Genomic DNA, 13792 nt, shown 5'->3' on the forward strand with positions numbered 1-13792 from the left:
GAGTGTTTGGATCACTATTTGGACCATCATCTGGTCCCAACATACCTCTTTTCCAGAGATTTCAGCAATATTGGCCCAAAGTTAATCAAGGAAATTTTAAACCTCTGGATGACATTCGAATGAAAATACCCCTGGTGCAAGAACTACAAAATGAAGTGATTGCATTCCTCAAAGAAAACCTGCATGTTAAAATGCCAAGGGATGACTACAAAGAAATCATGGATCTCTGTCTGTTAATACTTGGAAAACTGCCTGATCAAGAAGAGAAAAATTATCATTTCAAGATCCCTGGTGCTTATCACATGGCTCGCTGGATGGCCAAGGTTATTTATTGTTTTAAGATTTATTTATTTCGTGAAGAGTTCAAGTTGACCACAAAAGAGGAAAAAAATCTCTGTGAATTTTGCTTATTTGCTAGTCTGGTTTATGTAAAATCTTGGATATCATGCACAAATGCCAGCGATGCTCCAGTTAATGACTTGTTTCTGTTTCAGCAACTTAAGCAGTTTGCAGTTGTGAATAAAACGATTTCGGAAGCAGCAGTCAAGAACTTTCAAAACCATTTGTGGTACCTTTCACCAGAATTGGTCCCACTAGCTTTGTTTTCAAACAAACTTCAAACGGAAGAGAAGCGAAAAATGATTTCCAACATGAAATTTCACAGTGAGAACTGGTCTGAAAGGTTGATCAAATTAAAGAACATTGAAAGTCTAGAGAAGAAATCTCTGGACATGCTGGTGACATCAGTTTCAGCAAGTGCGTTGCGGTCAATGAAGGTTGATATTGATTTTCTGTTCAACAACGATCCAGCTACCTGGAATGATTCCCCAGAATACCAAGAAGGAAAAAATTTAGTATATTCATTGAAAGTAGTAAATGATGCTGCCGAACGATCTGTGGCTTTAATGTCGATGTTTAATGAATCGATTACAAGGAATGAATCTGAAATGCAGAGGTTAATTCAGGTGGTTGAGGATCACAGAAAGCGAGTGCCAGATGCCAGAAAGTGTACTCCGAAGAGTTATAGTCCTCGCTAGCATTAACATTGCACGAACTATAACATTACGATAATTAAATGTTAATTGCTCATATGTTTTTTTGTTTATAATTCGTATTTTAATCAATGACAAAGAGTCAAAAATCCTAGTGTTTTATTTTGGAAAAATTCCGATATAACAAAAACCGCAGAACTTTAGTCGTATTGCAGTATTTTATTTCATTAATTTCTCTGCTAATAAACCAGTCTAAAGTGGATGTGGATTGTAATTTGTATTCAGAATTTAATATTTAGAGATAATTAAAACTGATCAAATCTGAAAAATCTAATTAACCGGGTTTTAGAAATTTGTGGAACTTTGTTACTTTTTCCATGTTTTTCACATTTTTCGTAAAACTTTATGGTCATTGAGCACCCCCTAAACATTATCTGATTGGAAAGATTTTTTGCACAGTTAATTACTATGTCAAATGGCACAAAATAAACAACTATGCAATCAAATCTGAAAAAAAAAATTTTTTTGGACAGCCCTAATATACATACATATATATACATACATATATATTGAACTATTTATTAGTGAAAACATATGAAATTCAAAATTTTCTTTATAACATATATAGTACATTTTATAAATAAACCTCTACAATTTCCTTGGTACAACAACTCGATTATGATTAATAACAACTCTGTAAACATGAATTTTCTAATAATCTAAATCCTAATAAATTATAAACATTAAACTTAAATAAAAATGTATGAAAATGATTAATGCTATATTAAATATAGAAAAACAAACATATAATAACACAATTATATCCTAAACCACAATTCATTCATGCGAGAGAAATTATTATACACTTATTGAAAAGCCAGAAACATTTTTTTCAAAGAGCAAAGGTTTTAACAATACTATAGATAAATTTTATTTATAACAAAATGTTGTCATGGCTTTTATCCCAATTATTAAAAGCATGTGAAAGCATGAAATTACCCATAAATATCTTTTAACGGTAGACCCCATCTAAGAATTATAGTAACTTATATTTTCAATATTAACATCTCTAACACGAAGCTTTAAATTTAAAAGTACAATTTAAAAAAAGATTAAAATAAACTAATTACTTAATAAAATTTTAAAAAGATTTTATATTACCTATCAATTTAAGCTACTAAACATTATCTACCTAATGTCAACTTAAATATTTTTAACTCGTACCATAAAAGGTCATGACTTCTTTAAGAAAACACTTGGTTAAGAAAAGTCTGGAAACTACTTAAAAACTAAGAAATAGTGTATTTTACAGAATACAGAGTTGTAACTAAATTGATGTTTTCCTGACTCATGCAACCTTCAACTATTTAAGTCTTCTGTCAACCCTTTCCTTGCTCTATAACTCAATTATTTTTTTGTAGTAAATTTCAACTTAATAGTGGTTGCTTACAGCCTTGTTGGAAGTGAATCAGAATTTTTTAAAGAAAAAAATCTAAATCGCTCCACAATGTTGAAATCAGTTTATAATTTTTTGTTTTTCTTCTTTACAAAAAAAATCATGAACGGCTTGCATTGTAGTTTATGAACATCCAGTTCTCTAGCTTAGGGAGCATGGGGGGGGGCAGCTTGTCCTCTCCAGGCAAATGAAAAAATGAGAAATCTTGTGAAAAAGCTAGCGGTATAATAACAACAGATACACCAACAAAAATTGAAGTTTAAGCAAAAAAAAAGAAAAGAAAGATAAAGAAACAACTATCTTTTAATAGCAAAAAAATAAATATAAATCTTGTTTTTGATAGTGATTTTGAATTTTGAAAGTGATTCATTAAGAGATGCACATGATTCCAATTCTTGATTGTATTTTTATAGTTCTTTTCTTTTTTTTATTTTAAATATTTATTCTGTTTCTCTGCATTTTATAACATTTTATTGCCCTGTTTCATGTTTCCCCATTGACTGTAACAAGGTACCCCATAGGTGGGGTAGTTACAAAAGAAAAACCTAAAGTGTATCATACCCCACACTTCCATACTAAGTATTCCTCATGCTCAATTATAAAAATGAATTTAACTATAGATTGCCAAAATTTTTCAAACATTAACTTGCATTGTTTAAAATTCCAATTTCAATATGGTTGGGTTAAAAGCCTGTGTCAGAGTGCATCAAATGAAAAACTATTGGATTTTTCAAATCAACAAAGCATTAAATAAGCAATTTTGTGGGTGTTTCTGTATTTTGAATGCAAAAAAAAATACAGTGAAAACCTGAAAGCCGGCAGGTGACAAGACTTGTTTCTGAAGACAATTGAAACTTAATAACCATTACAAAAGTTGCGTTGCTAAACCAACACACTGGTTCAACAAAAAAAAGTTCAAATTGTTGCTTTGTGTCCTAGACCGTCAGATCTCAACCTTATCAAATATATTTGGTCGTGGATCAACGCTCATATTCATAACATTTTAAAACTATCAAATCCAATCAGCTGAGCATTTGAATTTACTTTTTAAAAAGTATTGGTTAAAAGTATCACATAAAATGAGCACGAAATTGGTGATATCACTGCAAAGATAAATTTTTCTTTGCTATCTGATTTTTTTTTAATAGAAGAAGAAACAGAAAAAATTGATTGAAGTTATTTCCTTGATTAAACTTTTGTGCTTAGCTATATATATATATATATATATACATATATATATATATATATATATATATATATATATATATATATATATATATATATATATATATATACACATATATACATATATATATGCATATATATATATATATATGCATATATATATATATATATGTATATATATATGTATATATATATGTATATATATATATATGCATGTGTATATATATATATATATATATATATATATATATATATATATATATATATATATACACACACACAGTAGGGTGCAAAAAAAAATGTCTTATAGTCATATAATAAAAGTAATTCAGGACAATTTTTAAAGAAATGTATTTAATATTATTGTACATTACATGTAATGAAAAGAAATGATTGGTAAAGTATTTTCAAGATTTAGCTGTATTAGTACTTAATTGGCCATCCTTTGTTTCTTATGACTTCTGCACAGTTAGAAGGCATACTTTCTACAAGTCTTTTTAATAAGCCATTTGGTAAAGCATTTCAACCAGCAAGAAGAATTTGGAACAGTTCATCTTCATTTGTTGCCCAATGATCTTGCAATTTTCTATTCAATATAGACATAACTGGTATCAATTTTGATTCCAGATATCTTTTATTCAACCGTGCTGTATGTTTGGTATTGTTATCTTGTTTAAAGATGTAGTCATTATTAGGGAAAAGTTCTTCTATACTTGGTCTAAGTTGATAAACTAAGATTTTGTGGTACAAATGCTGGTCCATGGTACCCTCCACCAGGTAAAACTTTCCAACTTTGTGTGCACTAAAACAACCCGAAACAATAATCTTTTTGTCATGTTTAATGGTTGTCTTGCATGTTTGGAGGTTGAACTTTTCCCCAATTAATTTCCAGCAGTGAGATCAACTATAATGAAATAACACAAAAGGAGAGTGATCGCTGCTAATAACTTTAGCCCGTTGCTCAAATGTCAAATCTTTGTGCTCAATGCACCACTTTAATCTTTTTTTGCGATTGATTTCACTTACAAAAGGTTTTTTTATTTGCTTTCCAACAAAAAACCCCCCTGATGCTTTTATCCGACGAAGTATTGTCCATTTTGAGATGATTAGTAAGGTTCAATTCTAGTTTTATTTCAGAACATTTGATTTTACGATCTTTTTTGACAGTATTAAGAATATAACGATTTTCCTTTTTTGATGTTTTAGGCTTTCTCCCAGATTCAACAGACCTTTCAGCTGTACCAGTGTGTTTATATTTCTTCACCGATCTATTAATAGTTGAGTTTTGTCGTTTGAAACGTTTTCCAATGCTTCTGTGAGACTCTCCTTTGTCAGCAGCTTCAATAATTTGTTCAATTTCTATATCTGTTAGTTGTTTTCTTAGATATTAAATGTGTTTTTATTAATCTGTTATTTAAAGATTTTATTTAAATAAGTATTGGTGTATATATAAACATGTCTTTTCTGTCCAAGGTTTTTTCACTACCACATCCAATTTTTTTAATTTTGCTTCCTTATATATTATATACTTAAAATCAAAAGAAAATGTGTGGCTTTTTTTTTTTGCACCCCACTGTGTGTGCGTGTATATATATATATATATATATATATATATATATATATATATATATATATATATAAATCTGTGACCATTGGTCAATTTATGATAAGTGCAAAATTGGTTGTTTTGAACTAAGTATGCAGTTTTTTTATACTTCGTTAGATCTTTCATTTGGTCATACTATGATTGCTGTAGTTTTAAAAAAAATAGTTTATTTCTATAAAAAAAATTATTTTTCCATTTTACCGGGTTTATGGCAACAAACCAAATTTTTAAACTCTTCTACAAAATGTCATATTTGCACTTGTCATAAATTGACCAATGGTCAATATATATATATATATATATATATATATATATATATATATATATATATATATATATATATATATATATATTTATATATATATATATATATATATATATATATATATAAATTAGTTATAAAATTTATTTTTAACATTAACACTATCATATGTGATTCTGTAGTTCCAGTGATAGAATTAAAATAATGGAAGAAGAGCATTTAAAAATATCAGATTCTGTAAAAGAAAAAGAGAATAAAATAAATGGTTAAACAGTTGATTTGTTCCTTGAAAACATAAAACAATTTTAAGAAAAAGTAATTTTTAACTCTTTTCTTTAGAGATGAAGAAGCATATTAATCAAGTTGAGGTGCAAATAACTGAAAAACAAAGAGAAGTTGAAGAAAACTTAAGTAGAATAAGTTCTTATGAAAAAGAACTTAGAGTTCGTGAGAAGACTATAAAAGAGATAAAATATCAAGTAATTCGTTATCCTGATTTAGTTTTCATTTTCTGTGTATTTTTTCATTATTGATTTTATTCTGTGCTTTAATATACTATATTTACTTTAAAATACTATATATAAATGCTATATAATAGGGCAGGTCGAATTACAACTTTTTTTCGATTTCAGTGTTTGGCATTATGGAGATAATTTCTAAACAGTCCAAAAACACATCCTGGAAAATTTTATGAAATTAAAATAGTTTCTTCATTAGCGATTTTAGCTTTGAAGTTGGGTCCTAAGGCTTTCGGCGCAACATTTACTGCGGCATTGTATTATAAATTCAGGACCCAACTAATTTATATATAAAATAAAATAAATAAAAAGCAAAAGGACTGACAGTTACTTAGAAATAAAGAAAAACAAAATAAAGTACTCTAAGTCAAAAATATATTTTTTTTTTCTAAGTTAGATATTCATACTTTAACAAAATTCTTTTGTAAATTCTGGTCCGGATTTTATAAAAAAAACGCAAATTTAAAATGTTGAAAATTTGTTTAATGGTTATATCAGGGGTCTAAAACTGTAATCCTGCGGCTCTTTTTTTAAAATTATTTAATGAATATTTATTTTAACTATTTAATGAACAACCTCTCAACCTTAAATAGGTTGCCGACGCCTGGGTTATATAATAGAATATTTGTAAAATAGAAAACTATTTTAATTATTTCAGATAAGTAAAATTTATCCAATAAGTTAAATTTTAATAACGATTATTAAAAACCTTTGAAATAACTGTCAAAATTTTAAATTATATAAAAGATTCCATAAAAAAAATTGCATTCAGGTCTTTTTATTTATTAAGAACCACGCGAGGTAATGACTAACTCAAAAATTATTATACATTTTTATTAAAGTTTAATTTTACATGTACAAGTAGCAATAAATTAGTTTTTAAATTAACAAAACATATCATCATATGTCTCACCGTAATAACGTTTAGACATAAAACTCTTTCTATGCTTTTTGCTTAGAATTTTTGCTAAAATATGCTTATGACGTGCTTCCTTTCCAAAAACAGTACGAGAAGCCATGGAAACAAGTTGTACAGATCTCTAAACACTCTTTGAATGTGAAGGAAGACCTGGGAGGTCAATTTTTTCTCCAGATAATAACTTTTCTACTATCTCTTCATCAGTAATATCTTGAGTTGTTGCTGGTTCATCTATGTCTTCATCAAAAATGTTTATGAGCTCATACCATATATGAGCATCAATGTTAATTTCTGGAATTTTATTAATTAATTTTATTAATAATGTTTATAACTTGGCCATCTTTTTTACGATTTCTAATATCAAGTAATCTCTGCATTGCTATTGATCTTATATATATTTCCTCTGACTTTAACATTGAGTACAAAATATTCTCAGGAAGTAGGCAAAAAGTATTGAACCTTAAGTTTGCTAAGCAAATATCTTGCACCTCTTTTCCTTGGAGCTTGATTTGGTTAATCATAAAATATATAATTGATGGAGCTTCGTGTAACTTATTGCTCTTTTTATGGAGGAACCATGTAGGAACATAGACTTGGACAATATAGGTTACCAAAATAATGAATTTAGAATCAGGAACTAGTACTCGGACATATAAAGACATTAACCATATTGCCAATGTTAACCAACGAGAATGATTAAGGGGACTAATTTTCCAACTTGAATATTTAACACTCATATTTCCAGTGGCAATTGCAATGCAATATTCATATAAAAGCCTCTGGTCACTACTTAAATCATCTAAAATTTCTTTTTCTAAAACAATAATTGGAGACTTATTAACACCAAAATTAACAACTAAATTAAGCTTATTATTGATATTTGCCATTTACCTAAAGGTCCAGCAAAATGGTTTGGTGAATTAGTTACCCCATCAATTTTTTTAAACAAAGATCTAAAGGGAAGCTCATTCTGATAAAGATTGCAGCCTATAGTCTGAAGTTTTCGTCCTAGTTTTTTCTCTAACTCCACAACCATTCCTGCTTTATGACCTGTGTTTGTGGAAGTATTGTCTGCCAAAACTGCTTTTAGAGTGTTTAAAGAATCATACTCTTCAAGAACTTCGTATAGACACTGAGCTTGCTTTTTTCCTGTTGCTCCAACAAGAGGTAAAACTTTGTGAGTAAGATACTCCCCACTGTAAAGGTTAGGGAGAAGTTCTTTAGTCGCAGTCATGTGATGTTCTTTCTCTGTTGATCTCTTTAACACAACCTCACCATCTTCTCTTTTTATTTCTCTTATAACTAAAGTTTCATTATCAATTTTACCATCAACACCAAGGCAAACAAACTCTCTGTTATTTTCAAAGGATTTTAAGTCTGAAAATACTTTAACTGACTTTTTTTGTCTGTCTATTTTGGATTTGTCTAAAACTAAACTTGATATAATTGCTGGATCATTAAACAGTCCTGATAGATCGAGCAAAAGAGCATTCCCTAATGCAGCTCCAATCGAACTTCCTATATCGTTTCTGATCAACTCAATAGCAAACTTTGGAAACTTCCAAAGATTGTAAATTCCTGATGGACTTCTTGCAGGCTCCCATATCTAAAAGAAAAGTTATAAAGTTAATTAACAAAAAAATTTTATATAAAAAAGTGATATGTTAAAAAAAAGAAAGTAAATTTAAAAAATGTAACAATGAACTAAATTTCGATTTATTAGTTAATTACCTCACTTGAGCTAGAAATAACAGATTCTGAATCAGATTCTGATAATACTATTTCTGGAAGTAAATTAAATGTTTCTTGTTGTAATGATTGTTCCATATTTTTATGTTCAGTTTTATGTTTCTTTAAAGATCCTTTTTTAGACCTTTCACAATCAACTGAGCCAAGTTGAAATGATCCTTTAGGACCTGACTTATCTCTCTGGTTTTTTAAATATAACCTTTCTTCTACAGGAACCTAAATATTATTTGATAATATTGAGAAATTGCATATGAATTTCATAGTATTAAACTTTATCACTCTAGTAATATACTTGTGTTCATTTTATTTAAAAAAAACTTTTATTTTATTTATCTATTATTAAAATAGTACATAGTACTTTTTTATCTGGACTACATGTGCATAAAATATGAGTATTAGGACAATTATCTTGACTACATTTGATATTTTTATCATTACAAAGTACAACTTTAAGGTCACATGTGCAGGAACTGATGTCAAAAAGCCTATCCAATTTTTTAGAAGTGTTTTTTTCTGTTAATACTTTGCATTTTCTTCGGTTAATTAACCTGGATATGTTTAGAAGTACTCCAACTTTTTTTTCGACACAATATGTGGACATTAATGGTAGCCGAGTGTTAACTTTTTTCCAAATCATGATTACTTTTTCAGCTATCAGTTTTACAATTACGCTAAAGCAATAACTTGGATAAGTATTGTTAAGAAAATAAAAATCTTGAATAATCTGTCTGTTTGTGGGTGGTTCTGTATTTGCAAGAGGGTTAGGACTTCCACCAAACTTGCTTTTTGTGCAATTTCGTGTTTTACGCTTGTTTGAAAACATTATTTTTCGTCCACAAAACTTTCTTTTTCCCACACAATTATAACATTTGTTTATTTTGCGTAAGTGCTGCAATCTTTAATTTGTATAAAAATGTAAGTGATAAAGATGACGTTGCAAAAAAATTTTTAATTAAATATACCAATATTTAAAATCATTTTAGCTCAACTTAAACTTCATTAAAACAAAAAAAATTTTACCAAGCACATTTTTTTCACCTATTAATCAAATCTCTTTATTACCAAACCCCTGATTCCAAAATTGACCTGCCCTACTATATAATAGGAACAGAACAACACTATTTGTTTTTGTAATCATGAAAATATAAGTATATTTATTTTTTAGGTGCCCATTAAAATAGTTTTAATGAGCTCATAAGATATATTGAACATTTTTGTAGTATGATTCATTATGCTAAATATATTATTTTTAATATTTTGGAAAATTTAAACATTTAAATATTTTGGAAAGCATTAAAATAGAAAAAATGAGGTTTCCTATTTTCAGCAAAAGCTAAAATTAAACAAAAACTGCAATTCATTGAGTCATCTGCAATAATGACTTGATTTACTTGACCCTAGGTCTATTACTTGGGCACAATAATAAACTAAAATGAATTGTATATAAATGTCAGCTGATATTAAAAAACCAAAAACTAAGAAGGTTAATGTGATAAAAAGGTTGCAATTTTATAGTTTTTGCATTAAAAAAAAAAAATTTTATGGTTAATTTTCTTACAACCGAGAAACAAGTTGATTGGTTGTTTGTTTATATAATTATATTCTTTTTTTATATATTTAGACTTGCACCCAATAAATTTTTGTCCATTTAACACTAGGTGTCCTCGTTAGAGTCTGTTTGTGTTCAACATGAGCAGACAATTAAAGATAGAGAAGAAACTATATCACAAATGCAAGAAGATCTCGAAAAGCAAACACAGATTGCAGCTATGATACACAATCTCACCAGCGGAAAAATAAATGTCGCCAAAAGTATCCCTAAATTGTGACTTGAAACCAACAACTAGTAAACTGTTATTGCAGATGTTTCAGTTTTTATAACACCTTTACTTCCAATGCATTAAAAACTTGCGGAGAGTACCCGAGGGTAGATTAAATCATCTAATAATTATCTACTCAAAAATAAAACTTTACGTATAAAATTAAACATTGTTAACTGATGTTATTATCAAATAAAGTTAAGATGTTTCTGGAAAGTTTTTAAATCTGAGTGGTTACAAAGTTATATGATATCTTAAATTATGGTGGTCACTTTATCTTATTTACTATTAATTTCCTATTTTTACTTTACTAGCATTAGTTTAAGAATGCTTAGTATGAAAATAAAGTCGTTTGTGTAGAGAAAATATATAGGGTATTGGCGAACACCTAAGCGGGAATGCAAGTAAAAGACAACCTCAACAAGAAATTTGTCATATTTATTGTTTTTAATGAAATTTAACTAAATCCAGGGGCGTTTACAGAAAATTTTTTGGGTAAGACAAAAAAAAACTATGCCCTCCCTCCCTTCCCTATTTTTTTAGGTTTGACCGGATTGAGTGTATTTTATAAAAATGTTCTAATAATTTATTAAATGGTTTATAACATTGTTAAAATGGTCACTAAAGCTAAAAATATGATTTTTGCAAATTAAAAAAATATTATTTGAAAATACTCAGTTGACGTAATGTATATAGGTTATAATTTTTTAAATACAAGATTTTGCTGAGTAAATTTTTTTTATATAATTTTATAAATAACTTTTAATTATAAATAAGCTTTATAAATACTTACCAAGAGTCAAAAAACTTATTGTAATAACTGTACGATGCTAAATAATGTTTTTACAAAAATGTCTGGAACAGTGATAACCAATTTAAAATAATTATTAATAAAATTTTTAGGCTTGCTCAAAGCATATTTAGAGGGGTTGATTAACAAACTATAAAAAATATCATTATTACTTGCACAATCGTTTAATTAAAAAAGTTATTATAAAAACATGTCTTGTTATACACAGTGCGTCAATAAAATCAAAATTTGTTATTAACTTCAGTAAAAGAAGCAGTAGCCGAGGTTAAATGTTCTACTGATAATTAAAGATATTCTTTGAGACAGAAAACCTCAGGAATAAAAAACTTATATAAAGTATCCATGCCACGGTTTCACAATTCATAATATCCGAAGAAAAATCAGTAGTAGCTTTTATTAAAACACTAAATAAACAAGTTTTTCCTTTATGTCTATATTAGATTGTTTATTACTATAAAAACGCAATGATTGTGTAAAAAAGGGCAGAAAATCATTTAAAATTCTTCATAACTTAGGGTGGTACAACACCAAATATTTGAAAAAAAAAGTGAGTCTTTGATATTTCACTCATTTGAAAGGCTATTTATTGTAGATTAATAAAAAAATATAAAAGCTTATTCCCAACTAATTTTTTAAATTTTTCGATAAATTAACTAAAAAATGTTTATATAGGAATAGCAAGAATATTTAATTTTCTTTTGGGTTTTTCTCCGTTTTCAGATTTTGCGAAACATTGTCTTATTGTAAACATGATATCTTGAGAAGCCGAAGTGAAAATCACTTCAAATTTTCAGGAAATGTTTATTATACTATTTTCTTGGGAATGACATTTCGAAATTTTTTAATTTTGCTCCAATCTTTTTTTTTATTAATTTTAAGGTCAAAAAAAGTTTTGAATAAAAATTTATACTTGATAAGTCGAAAACCTGGATATAAACATAATTTTTTGCCACAAATGCTTGATTATCAAAGAAAATCAAGAGACAAAGATTAGTTTTTATCGATGCAATTATAAACAGCTTTTTCTTATAATAACTCTCTGTCTTCCTTTCTTGAATCCGAAGGATATCGTGATATGAAAAATTCTACACAATTTATATAATATTTGGTCGCCTAATTTAAAAGAAAATAATGTTTTTCTCCAACGCACTAACTTTTCCTTTGAAATACAATATAAACTTGTGAATTAAGCGACATTTTGAACTAATCAACGGCCATATTTTATGTTTGATAAAATTTAATAAAACACAAATTGAGCTGGGTGTATGTTGTATGTTGAAAGGGAAGTCCGAATTTGTTTTTCTATATTTGAAACTTTTTCTCTCCTTATTTATCATTTGAGATGAAAGTTATTTATCTCAAATGATAAATAAGGTCTAGTGTGATAAAACTGGGGATGTCAATTACTATATTTTGATGTATACTTGTTGTTAATAACTAATTTTACCTCCTTATGATAGCTAAACAATACTTTTTTTTTCAACAATATAATCAAGTTGAAAAACTTTTATTTAATCTTTTTTGGGTACGCCCAACGTCGTAGCAGACATCCCCCATAAACGCCCCTGAAATCAGACAATTCTGATTTCAGGGGCGTTCTGAAAAGTCTAACTAAATCAGTCACAAATTCTCTAAAACAAGTTTTATAAGTTTTAAGTTTGGTTTCCAATAGTTGCAGAAATGTCGTACAACAGTGTTTTATAATCGAAACATTTTCTTGTTGTACAACAAAAACGCACAACTGAACACACTATGTCGTAAGGCAGGGGTGGCGCCAGCGATTTTATGTCTTTAAGATTTATGTTTATATTTATGTCAAATAAGGATTTGCTTGGCAAAAAATTGCGATGATTGGAGCTTGGGAACAAAAAAGCCCCAAAATTTTAGCCTCCCTGTCCCAAACGTGAGAGCAACAAGTTGATGAAATATTTTTTGAACAATTTTCAACTAGACTTATATTCATCGATAAATTTTAAATTTCATAGCAAAATATTTTAGCGTTCAAAAAAAATGACAATATAAAATTTAAACCCCCCTTAATTTACGGGGGTTGCAAATTTTAACTGGTCATAATTTTTGAACGCTGAGAAATTATGCTATGAAGCTTAAAATTTCTTGATGAATTTAAGTCTAGTTGAAAATAGTACAAAAAGTATTTTACCAACTTGTTGCTCTCACGTTTGAGGCAGGTGGGAGCTAAAATTATTGGGCTTTTTTGTTCCCAGGCTTCAATCATCGCAATTTTTTGCAAAGTAACCTTATTTGACAAAAGTATAAACATATAAATGTTTGGAGTTTGCTCCATGTCTGGAAGTTAGATATCTTGAAGACCAAAAAATGCTGGCGCCAACCCTTGTGATGTGTCTTACTATTTTTTTCTTCCGAATTAAAAACCCTGTATTTTTAAAACTTGCATTTATATATATAGTTTTACTAAAAAAAAATTAGATTAAAAAATTCTAAAATTATTAGGC

At 28.1% G+C, this 13792-nt stretch overlaps 2 protein-coding genes across 2 annotated transcripts in view; one reads left to right on the forward strand and one right to left on the reverse strand.

Moving 5' to 3' along the window:
• Window positions 1-10723, forward strand: part of LOC100212562 (protein CIP2A homolog L) — a 76043-nt gene extending 65320 nt beyond the window's left edge. Inside the window, exons 20-22 of the mRNA XM_065812301.1 lie at window positions 5684-5766; window positions 5841-5980; window positions 10346-10723. Of these exons, the coding sequence (XP_065668373.1) occupies window positions 5684-5766; window positions 5841-5980; window positions 10346-10516 (394 nt within the window). The 3' untranslated portion in view covers window positions 10517-10723. The remainder of the gene's footprint in view (window positions 1-5683; window positions 5767-5840; window positions 5981-10345) is intronic.
• On the reverse strand, window positions 7060-9564 carry LOC136089101 (uncharacterized). Its single transcript, XM_065814827.1, has 5 exons — window positions 9046-9564; window positions 8670-8903; window positions 7830-8544; window positions 7288-7752; window positions 7060-7229 (listed from the first exon to the last, which is right to left on the reverse strand). Exons 1-5 carry the CDS (start codon window positions 9508-9510, stop codon window positions 7060-7062), a joined length of 2049 nt encoding a protein of 682 aa, XP_065670899.1. The 5' UTR covers window positions 9511-9564.
• Window positions 10724-13792: the final 3069 nt, after the last annotated feature.

Source organism: Hydra vulgaris, chromosome 12, assembly GCF_038396675.1.
Source record: "Hydra vulgaris chromosome 12, alternate assembly HydraT2T_AEP".
NCBI classification, from domain to species: Eukaryota; Metazoa; Cnidaria; class Hydrozoa; order Anthoathecata; family Hydridae; genus Hydra; species Hydra vulgaris.

Bases quoted from the DNA above. Each gene is read 5' to 3' on its own strand.
- LOC136089101 (XM_065814827.1), bottom strand. From the start codon at position 9,510: ATGTTTTCAAACAAGCGTAAAACACGAAATTGCACAAAAAGCAAGTTT. The intron at 7,753-7,829 runs GTAAATGGCAAA...TTATTGTTTTAG, and splicing joins CCATTTTGCTGGACCTTTAG to AAAAAGAAATTTTAGATGAT. The intron at 7,230-7,287 runs GTAAAAAAGATG...ATAAAATTCCAG, and splicing joins ATTACTTGATATTAGAAATC to AAATTAACATTGATGCTCAT.